This window comes from Cydia fagiglandana, chromosome 19, assembly GCF_963556715.1.
Source record: "Cydia fagiglandana chromosome 19, ilCydFagi1.1, whole genome shotgun sequence".
NCBI lineage: Eukaryota > Metazoa > Arthropoda > Insecta > Lepidoptera > Tortricidae > Cydia > Cydia fagiglandana.
Window position 1 is genome coordinate 9,836,898 of NC_085950.1, and position 11,562 is coordinate 9,848,459.

An 11,562-nucleotide genomic window follows, 5' to 3' on the forward strand; every position below is an offset into this window, starting at 1 on the left:
CATTGACACCCCGCCCCTCCCGCTGTTTGCAATCGCGTCACCAATTATGAACCCTATTGCAGCGAGATAAGACGCTTATACCTACATAAGTTGCTAATTTTTCCTTCATACTTTAACGGGCTTAGAACAGTCAAAATGCAAAGGCAACCCATTTTTAATCTAAAATGTTATTTCTGACTAATGATTATTAATAAAACGTCCGTGGCTTAAAAACAATGAGTAAAAACTAGGTCAGGAATCTTTGCATTCAGGCGTATTTAAAAAATTGAATCAACTTATGTACTTACATTTGATTAAAAGTCGACGCAATTAACGAAAGTCCCACGAGATGGTACTCTTGGATTCAATCCTTGTCTGCGAAGGCGTGGAACTGATTCCATTTCGTATAATCGTCAGGGCAGTACCCTGGGGCCCACTCTTTTTCTCCTTATGATAAATGACTTGCCGGACACAATCAGTGCTGCTAAATGTCTTCTTTTCGCTGATGACCTGAAGCTGTTCCTAGGCATTCGTAGTATTAGCGACAGCGCAGAGTTGCAAGCTGATATTGATGCTGCTGCCAGGTGGAGTGAGAGGAATCGACTTCCCTTTAACGTAAAAAAGTGTAAGGCGATCACTTTCTCGCGCAAACGTTCTGCTCTTCAAACTGGGTACAGCTTAGCGGGTTCCTCCTTGGAGAAAGTTAGCGAAATTCGAGACCTGGGTTTAATATTAGATAGTAAATTTGACTTCCATTCGCATATCAATAGTATTTGCAAGCAGGTCAGTAAAACCTTAGGATTTGTTATGAGAATATCCAAGCAATTTCACGTTGGAGTGGCTAAGGTTCTCTATAACGCATACGTGCGCAGTAAGTTGGAATATGGTGCGGTTGTCTGGGATCCATATGAGGACAAGTATTCCCTAATGCTTGAAAAAATACAACGAAAATTTGCACGTTGGTTGTATAAAAAAGCCTATGGATATTACCCTTACCTCTACCCTTCCATCTTTGTCTCGGGGATGGTTGGGCTAGACACGCTCGCATTGAGGCGGAAGTTGTTGCTTCTGGTGCACTATCTCTCAATCATTCACCACCAAGTTGATAGCCCAGAGGTGTTAGAGAAGATAGGGTTGTTGGTTCCTAGGAGGATACCGCGGGATGTGGACGGGGCGGTCGCGCCGCGTCGCCGGCCGTGTGTGTTGCTGCGGCCGTCCGCTCGCACATGTTACGCGAGGCACGCACCTACCACGCGTGCTTTATCATTTCTACATATAATGCTCACTCAACACGTTGACGCTGACATGTTCGCCGATCGTTTAGCAAACTTGTGCAAAACTGCTAGACAATTTTTAAATTTTCATACTGCATGACATTGCTGGTAACATGTATTGTAATCTGTTTTGACATTTAATTTACTTTATTTTTATTGTTTTACCCTATTTCTGATTTTAATTTCTTGTTTTCTTAGAGTGTACGTAAAATTATAATTTTAATTTGTATGACATTTTTATGTGCATGTTTTTATATTTTTGTATGTTTTTAATTGTTACTATTTTGACAATGTATCTGTTTTTCTAGCGTGTAAGTGATCTGGTCTATAACTGTAAGCTTACATTGTGTTCAATAAATAAAATAAAAAAATAAAATAATCTTTGTGCACCACGTAAACACTCACCACTTAATAAATAACACCGTACCATTTCGTAATATTCCCGGTTCGAAATCATTTTTTTAAACCTTAGTACGAGCGCGATTATTATTTTAAGGTTGGCGAGTGACGAGTGACTAATCATTTATGCTTACCGTTATGTTTACCGCTAGCACGGAATGGTTTAGACTACCCTCGAAATTGATAAACCTGCCTACCATCGCCAACACTAACTGGGTGGACCCTATTGCAACGATTATAAGGTTTAGTGTAGGTCAGATAAGGGTTTTGCTGATGTTGTTGTTAAAACCTACTATTAGGGTTGTTTACATTTGTGGTAATAGGGTGACCACGACTCGTGGAAAATATTTAAAAATTGAAAATTAAAAAAAAAGTACTCTTTTTTTTCGCTAAATAGATTCCTTAAGTGTAACCTAGTGCCGGGAATGAATATGGCCAGTGATTTAAATTTCACCCTGTATGTATGCCTTTAAGATTTGAGGAGTTCCCTCGATTCCTCATGGATCCCATCATCAGAACTGGATTTTGACAAAAACGGGACCAATCTGTATGCATATACATACAATCAAAAAAAGAATTTTCAAAATCGGTCCAATAATGACGGAGATATGGAGTAACAAACATAAAAAAAAAAACAAAACATACAACCGAATTTATAACCTCCTCCTTTGGGACTTGGAAGTCGGTTAAAAAGCGCATAAATTGGCTTGGGTCTTACGAGATTGACGTTAATAAGGAAGAGGTTCTAAATTAATCGGGATCATTGTTTAAATTAAGGGTTTCGTTATGTCCGTCTGTCTGTCCGTCCGTCTATCCTTCCATTCGTGTCGTTTTTTCTCGTTTTCGAAGACTGCTTGGATAGTTTTGGAAAATAATTTTATTTTTATTTGATACTATTTAAGTACCTATACAGGGTGTGGCCTGCAACAGGGTCACACATTTTTAATTAAGTAGGTACATTATACTCTGTATCTTTAGGTACTTAAATTAAAGTAAACAAATAATTAGTACATATTCGGGTAGTTATAGCATTTGTTGATCAACCAACCAAATACAAAACCACCTGGATCAGTCACTGAACGACCTGACTTTAACCTACATTATTTGATCACGTAATGTTTTCATCTACCCTCAACTGGCTTAAGAAACCATATATTACTCTTTTTTAAATACGTAAAGATACAGAACTATAGGTGTAAGTATGTCGTTCATTTCCTTTTTGTATGGGTTGTTATACATATTTTAAATATTTGTAACTTTTCTAATCCTAATTTATTATGCTTAATTTTAAGGATTTTCGAGGAAAATGACAAAAAAAAACCGAAATCGATTAACACTTTATATTTATATTCTTTAAAATACACATCTAGACTTGTAGATTTGATCACAATACATGTATTTAAGTATATTTATACAACATTATTGCACTTGGATACATTTCTAAATATTCTTGAATAATACCGAAAGCGTTTTGGTAACTGTAAATAAATAAAGTATAAGTACAAACGTATTTTACCTTACTTAAAAAAAAAAACGATTTCAACTGTACAGTAGCTTGATGATTATAATATATATACTAATAAACATACTACTTTATATTCTGTTGTTTAAATAAATTTATAAATCTTTATCAGCGTAAAAGTTATATCATTGTCATAAATAAATTAGGAACAAAATATTTTTAGGATTTCTCTCGTATGATTTATACATATGCAACATAATTTTATGGCTAGTAAAATAAGTCAAAGATCTTTAATAATTTAGCATTTGACCTAATCTTTCATAAATCACATAAAAATACCACCAAACACAAAAATGGTTAACACATTGCAGGCTAAGTACCTAAACGTAATAAGTATAGGTACTATATATACAATGTGTCCTTGTTCGCTTGAATTTCACCTCCTATTTATTGCATGTACACGAAAATTCAAATCATACCTGCGTTCATTAGATACATTGTAAGCATATAGGTAGGGCAAGTATATGTTTTGAATATACCGGGTGTGGCCTGTAACACGAGCAAATAATTAAAACATAAATTGTACTCCTCAAACGGTGACACTTTTGTTCAATAACTTTTAAAAATTATGAAGTATTTAGACTTGAGTTTTTCATACAAAATAAATTATTATTATTTTCAATAGATGCCATCGCCACGCCATATCATTGTGATTGACGTTGCTTGTCACGCCCTTAAACATAACAAAATTCGCAATACATTGCGTCTTAGAATAAACTTTAAAGTGTATTAAAAATCAAATCACCAGTTATTTTTAAACGTCGCTGAACAAATGTTGTTCAGTATGAGCAGTACAGCCTACAGTTTAATTTTTTGCTCATATTACAGGCCACACCCAGTATAATTACCATATTGGTGGTCAGCTATCGATGTGATTTGTGTGCCCCTTTAGGATGTCACCGAATTTTTCAACATCGGTTTTGTGTCATTCAGATATCGTTGCCTGTCGGACCGAATAACGTTTTCATCGCTGTTTTAGTATTCACATACTTAAGCTATTTTTTTATCGATCCTGTGCCGATAAAAGCTGTGATACCTTTGAAATATGTTTTTTGGATAAAACCGATGATTGATATTCAACTATCTTCACGGTTATCAACTCTAACGTATGTATATCTTTTAAGTCTAGCATTTCAGAATGCGTGTCTAGGCTAGACTAGAGACGAGCATACTTATTCTAGTTATTTATACAAAACGCCAAATTTGGAAGCCCTTGAGATTAATTTTAGGTAAACAGATCGCTTTAATAAGAAAGATCTATTGTGTAAGTATTCAAATATCATAGATATTTCATAACATAATTGTATTGTCTTTGTTCTATAGTTGATTAAAACTTTTCTAAATTTTCAGTATACAAGGTGTGGCTTGCAATAGAGACAAATAGTATAAACATAAACTTGTTACGATTTTTTCTTTCATTATAGGTAAGTACATACTTTCATTCGTCTTTGTATGGAATGTGTAACAAAATTAAGTTATTATGTTAAATATATCAAATTCTATAAACCAAAATCGATAGATGTGTTTTGGTCAGGCGATGGACTCGAGACAAGACGATGATTCAAGGGATGGATTCATGTCACGCCTTTTCTAGAAAATTGTAACAAAATATTATGTAGGTACCATTAACGATCTGTCTACCTAAAATTAGATTAATATTTTTCACTTATCCCCTCCTCCATTCAAAGTACATATATAACGTAGCTAACATGTATAATAATTATATTTTCTATAATATAATCAACAACAGTTATTTAAAATGGTATGTTGTCATTGGAAGACTTGTTACATAATTAAAATTAATAAATTGTATACGTAGCGTTTTTAAATCCATTCCAATTTAAATTTGTGTATAATAATGTAATGTAAATGTGTCTTCTATCATTGTTTAAAACTAATATTTTAAAAGAACACTATCAGGAACAGTGCAATCTTAAAAATAAATCTAGGCAGATACCTACTATGTTATTTTTACAAACGTTTGGTTTAGGTTCAGAGATATCTCGAATATATTTTGACAGTTTTCATCTAATATTTCGGAATCATAAAGTTTGACACCTTGTATATTTTTGGACAGTGCTCAAAGGTCGACTTATTATCACATCGTTTAGAATGTAAAATTAATAAAATTGTACATTAGACTTTCATAATATTCAAGTCCTGTAGTTGAAATGTATTAACATTTATATAAATTTACGTCGTTTTATTAGCGGATTCAACTTCAGTTAGTACTGGGTGTATACTCATAAATAGGAACCTATTTCATGATATAATTTCTAAAGTGCCGTGAAGTTCTTTCGTTAATATCGAATTATGTCTTTAATTCTAATTGCATATTGTATGAATGCTGTGAACTGAACTTAGTTGTTTTTAGCATTTGGTTCCGAGATATCTCAGTACGTGTAGGTGCTAAATCGGTGACATAATCCTACGTATACCTTTTGGCTGCCAGATAAGGAATTCTTGAAGCCTATAAAAATTAGTACAATTCCGAAGTCTTGTTAAATATTATCAATATAATTATGTATAATAATATTAATCTGCCCAAATATCATATAAGCAATTATCAGCTAGTCAGATTACCATAATTGGAAGACTTCGTTGTTAAATAACATCGAAATTCAAGCATTTTGGAAGACATGGGATTAATTAAATATATTATCTTCTATTACTTTAATTTCCTAATCTTTTAACCATATAATTCATTGGAAGACAACGTGAACAACTTTGGATAACATAAAAATTAGCTTTGCGTTCTTAAACATTAAACAGATCTAGAATACAAACATTTTCCATCACATCTCTAAATGATTACTCCTTTAAACATTATGAACCTTCTGCGACAAAACCGTATTTATGAACTTTGCGATTATCTAAAAATAGTTCAACAATTATCTAAAACTACTTACTCAAAATTAGAACGGAAGACCGATCTGGAAAGCCTTAATCAAAGCTGAACCTGAGTCGTACATGCCGATAACTCCAAAAAGAACCCCTAAACATATGATGAAGTAGTTGTAAGCTACCGTCTGGCTATCCAGGTACGGGCCTTTCAGTTTCAAGTGGAAATAAGCCGGCCATATGAAGCTCAACATAGTACCAGTGAAACTTCCAATAAATCCCATCAGAATAGCGAAGTGTGGGATGAATATCGCCATCAAGACTGTGAACATCACAACACCCAGCCGCCAAGCGAGCCCCCAAACTTTTAACTCCCCATCCAAAGCGTAGATCACAGGGAAAAGGGTCTTAGGCTTACCCCTAAACAGTGCACGTTCCAACAGATCGCAGGCAGCATAGTACGGTAAAGGGTAACTTAGAATGGCTTTGACCACTAGGAAAAAGTTTACAAGTCCCTTAAATCCGGAAGAGCGGAGATTGTTAGTTATAACCTGTTGTGTATCGTTTTGGAAAGTCAGGAAGCACACGTATCCGAACACGGACTTGAAAGCGGCGGCCGCGATGTGTGACCACTTCAACATCCATTCAAACTTGCCCGGATCTTCCATGTTGCCTTCCAGAGTAGGGAGGAATATCTGAGATGTGTAAGAGAACACGATCACACCCAGACTTATCGGGAAGTTCTCAAAATCTAGACTCCATTTGACTTTACCCCAGCCCCAATCTCCGATGTACAGGATACAGTACCCAAGCACAATAGCGTTGATAATTAAGTGGCTCATGGTACACCAAAATGACAGCATACTGACGCTTTGAAGAGATTTCAAGAAAGCCAAAGGTAAAAGGAAGATGCCAGTGAGCATCATCCAAGATCGAGTGTCGATGGAGCCATCAGGGAAGGTTCCTATCATCAGATCGCCGCAGACGACGACGTAAAGAATGCAGGTCATGACAAGTTCAATGATTTGAGCAATGTTAACGATCCTAGCACCATATTTCCGGCCGAAGCACTCCTTGGCGATGCTGACGTAGGAGTCGCGGACGCGGACGCGTCGTCCCGTGACCGGGTCGTCCTCGTACAGGCACTCGACGAGGATGCGGCCAGTGTAGCAGCAGATGTGGGCGATGCCGATCATGGCCGCGATAGCCCAGTAGCCGCCTTGGAGGACGGCGAATGGCAGGGATACTACGAACATGCCCTGTGGAAGTAAATAACAATATAAGTTGGTACCAACTACAAATTATACGACCGGACCTATTTTCCCCTTTTCTTTAGATGTGTCTGCGAGTTCACAGTTTTAACTGATTTCAATATTTTTTGTCTTTGTAGATGATTGTCACAGTCCACGCTTTGCTTCAGTGTTCAAAATTGTACACTGTCTTTATTAGATTTATTAGGTATGTAATTATCCAACCCATTCCATAACGTTAAGTCACAAAATTGACTGTTTCTGAATGCTCAGTATCATAAAATTCCAGGCTGGAACTTTCATGATGCTCAGTGTAATATATAGAAAAATTCTGGCAGTGTTTACTTACTACAGCGTGGCTATAGATTATTAAAATGAGGAAATAGTCTTCACCGTCTTCCACAGGTTTCTTTATGATCATATACCTGAATAGCATTAGTGACGTTCCAAGCAGCTTGGAACTCGTTGATCTTGCAACCCGGCTTGCCGCCGCCTTCTTCAAAACCACCCTCTTCTGATGACGCATAGAAGTCAACGCTCTGCATACTTTGAGTCCTGAAATTACCAATTCTGTAAGTATTGACTGCTGTAGAAATCCTTAAACTTTCCAATTACATACGGATCAGATCAAGAAAAGTCTGCAGCGATTTTTATATCCCATGCTATGTAAGTGTTATTTTAAACGTCAAACTTCTATGAAATTATGAAATATAAATAACAGTTGCACTGCATGGGCTATCAAAATCGCTGCAGACATTTCTTGGACTAAATAACTCTAGCTTTTAGTGCAGATGGCGGTTCTATAACAAGAGGCTCCAAACTTTTTGGCCTGAGGGCCACGGTCAGCCATTTGCTACCTTTTCGCGGGTTGGAGTAGGCAGCCTGTCAAAACTCTTAGCCTAAAGTATCCAAGCTATCTTCATCTTTCTCGATACGGTAATATACTTTAACTAAAATACAAGTATTATTGTTGAGAGATACCTTGGTGCCTCCAGCTGCAGGAAGGTATTCTGATAGCTGGTTAATGATCCTCAGCCATGCAACTCACCGCTGAGAAACGGATTGGTTGGATTCATCTCTCATTGAACCAATAGAGAAAGAGAGAAGAGTGTGTGCGGATAAGAGACGACATAATACCTTGGTGCTTTCTGCTGCAAGGTGTTCTGATAGCTGGTTAAGAAATCCTAGGATTCATGTCTCATTGAGCCAATGGAGAAAGAGAGAAGTGTGTGTGGGTGAGAGAGGATATATACCTTGGTGCCTCCTGTTGAGGGAAGGTGTTCTGATAGCTGGTGAATGAGTCCTCAGCCTGTAGTTCTCCGCTGAGAAACGGATTGGTAGGATTCGTCGATTGGTACGACGGCGACGTGGTTTCGTTCATTGTTGACAGCTCGCAGCTTTCGCCCATATCTGGACAACAGTTAACAAATGTTCAGTACTAGACGAGTTAGTTAAATATGAAAACACAAGTGTCGTCCCTTATTAAACTTTTAATCTGTGGAATTGTGTGTAGAAGGCTTAATTAGTGCCTAAGGCAATTAATGGGATTAAATTGCTAAAACCTACCCTGAGCTTCTGCAATCTTATGCAACCGGCAAAACTCTAAAAAGATGATGGAATTTACTACTTCTCGAAACAAATCTTCGTTTAGTAAGTAAATATTTTTTTGTAAACAAAGCCTTAGGTACATGCTATACCTATGTCATGCTACGGTAAATATGACCTATGTCATGCTACGGTAAATATGATAATGCCAAATGATATCTAAAACTGAACGTTGCATGACATTCGATTTAAAGATGTATTTTCTTATTATTTTATTTACCTATTAAATTTAGGACTTATGTAACACCAAGGTAACACCTAAGTATATCGTAAACTAAGAGCTTTTTGTCTATATTGTAATAAGCTCGGGACTTTAGGTAAAGTTATTAGGTTCACTCGGGCACACGTTGTATATAAGTCCCTAGGTACAAATAAATATGCTGTATCTATCCTACTAAGTCCCTGCGTACAATTTTTTGCACATATTCCAAAACCTATTTTGAACTTTTATTGTGTAACTAAGGGTTCCAATTTCAAAAACAAAACAATTGCTTCTGGGTCTCGGGAGGCTATAAGTAGGTACCTATATGTCGATTCACGAATGATACTTACGAAAAATTTGACAGTTCAGTACAAATCTCGCTCTAACTTTTATCGATAAAGGGCTGATATGATGATGATGAACTTTTATGAATCTACCAATTCCGCGGACTTATTTTTTGCTGGCTCAGAACAAAGTACAAAATAAATACTATTATCAGGATTCGAACCTAGGGCATCCAGCTTTTTAAGCAAGGTCACTTACTCATTATGTTGTTCGTTACCAGACATATCAAGAGCAAAATGGCACTGTACAGTAAATACTAATCGAAAATATGAAATTAATATCCTAATATTGTTCTTTCTGATTCGTCTCGTCCATACTTTTTAATGGACTAGTAATTTTTTTTCTCACAAGGGAAAAGGGACGGAAATTACGTCGATATTGTGTACCAACCAAATACCAACAAATTGCTACGACAAATTGGTAATCAGATTGCGTCTAATATCCAATTCTTACCTTGATTAGCGAATCTAACGGCCTGCGGTGGACGCGGCGGTGGTCCAGCTTTATCTGGCATCTGCTGTCTGACCGTCTGCATCGCCACCTCCAGCGCATTCTTGATAGGGGGCAACTTAAACCGACCCAAATTCATCTTGGCTTACTTGGAAGACTTGTTAACACTTATATTTTACACTTAATCTAATGGAAGACTTCTTTACTACTCTAAGTTTATCCTACCCCGACCGAACGGCCATTTTAGAATTTTCGAACGTTCATTCTTAAACACACTTTACGTTGCGTTCTTATTTTGAACACTTTTATAAATCACTGTGTTTTGTTTTTTGGGGTGTTTTATAGGGTTTAGGGTTATTTTTGATTGGGTTTTATCATTTTTTTGGGTATTTTATGTGGGTTTAGGCCGCTCGGCACGGATACTAGGGGCGGAGACTGCGCGATGCTGCGCGCTGGACCGATCGATATCTGTACCTACGTCTTTTGGGTGAGCTTTATAAATATCTATACGATTTTGCACTGTATATCTTCAGACATACGGTGCAAAGTGTTTAGATATTAATAAAATAACGTGTCTGCACCCCCGATTTGAGGGAAAAAGTCAACGAAGTAGGTATTAAGTTGACATATACTTATTACGTTTCACTTATGAAGCGAAGGTGGACGTGTGAATCGTGTGATGCTCAATGCCTAATAATACAATAAAATTATACATTTTGCGTTTGCGTCAAATCCGGTAGTTCTGATTTTTTGGAGGCTTGTTTATGATGTTGGCCCAATGAATAATAAGTTTGTGACCTCGAGCGCCGAACGCAACTTTGTCAAAAATCGAATAAACCGCAATCTTGTTTAGATTTGGGCGATTATAACCCTAAAGTACTAGTTTTTGGTAGTAACTTCCTAGTGCGTTTTTAAAGTAGACTAAATTTGCTACAATAAGACACTAGAATTGTCTCTGTACATCTAATATTTTCCGAGATAAATCCTTTCAAAATTTTACAATTTTACATCGGTTCTTAGCTATAATATAAGGGTTAGGTAGGAAATTTATATGGAATTCATCACCGCACGTTCTACAATAGTATTTTATACAATCGTGATATAATAGAGAGCTTTTCAGTCGAGTACCGTGTTTAGGCAACGAAGCTTGCTGAGTTGCCTAAGTCAGGTACGAGATTGAAAAGCTTGATTATATCACTATTGTATACAATACTTTTTCTACGAGCCAACAAAAATAATACTTTAAACTAGTAGAATCATACAAACAAACCAAACCAAAAGTATACACAGCTAAGATACGCGAGCAGCCGCGGCACCTTATACTACGCGCCCCCGCCGCCGCGCCCGGCGCGTTGGTCAACGACACCTTTTCGTAACTCATGAGGCCCTGGTACTTGCTACGCGCTAAATTCAATTTTTAGACAGTTGTTTTCTCGATTTTCGCTACCGTAGCCTATGGAGACTAACAAGCAACACTAAGTGGTTTTCGTAGTCTATGGATGTTGCTATTTTAAGGGTGTCACATGCGCGTTTCTAACTTATAAACCAATTGTTTCTACTATACAACCTAAAATAAATAATTAATTTTAGCTATGGTTTTGTTTCGTCCTGTTGATCGCGGAGAGCTGTGATTGGTCAATTTCATTATAGTTGACTAAACTGTATCGTAATGAATATTATAGTTGAGTTGGGAGC

The 11,562-nt window shown here is 36.7% G+C and overlaps 1 protein-coding gene across 1 annotated transcript; it reads right to left on the minus strand.

Annotated features, from left to right (window-relative positions):
- Positions 1 to 5,586: 5,586 nt before the first annotated feature.
- On the minus strand, positions 5,587 to 10,427 carry LOC134673738 (vesicular inhibitory amino acid transporter). Its single transcript, XM_063531753.1, has 4 exons — positions 9,871 to 10,427; positions 8,519 to 8,675; positions 7,691 to 7,820; positions 5,587 to 7,274 (listed from the first exon to the last, which is right to left on the minus strand). Exons 1-4 carry the CDS (start codon positions 10,004 to 10,006, stop codon positions 6,090 to 6,092), a joined length of 1,608 nt encoding a protein of 535 aa, XP_063387823.1. The 5' UTR covers positions 10,007 to 10,427; the 3' UTR covers positions 5,587 to 6,089.
- Between the last annotated feature and the right edge of the window lie 1,135 nt (positions 10,428 to 11,562).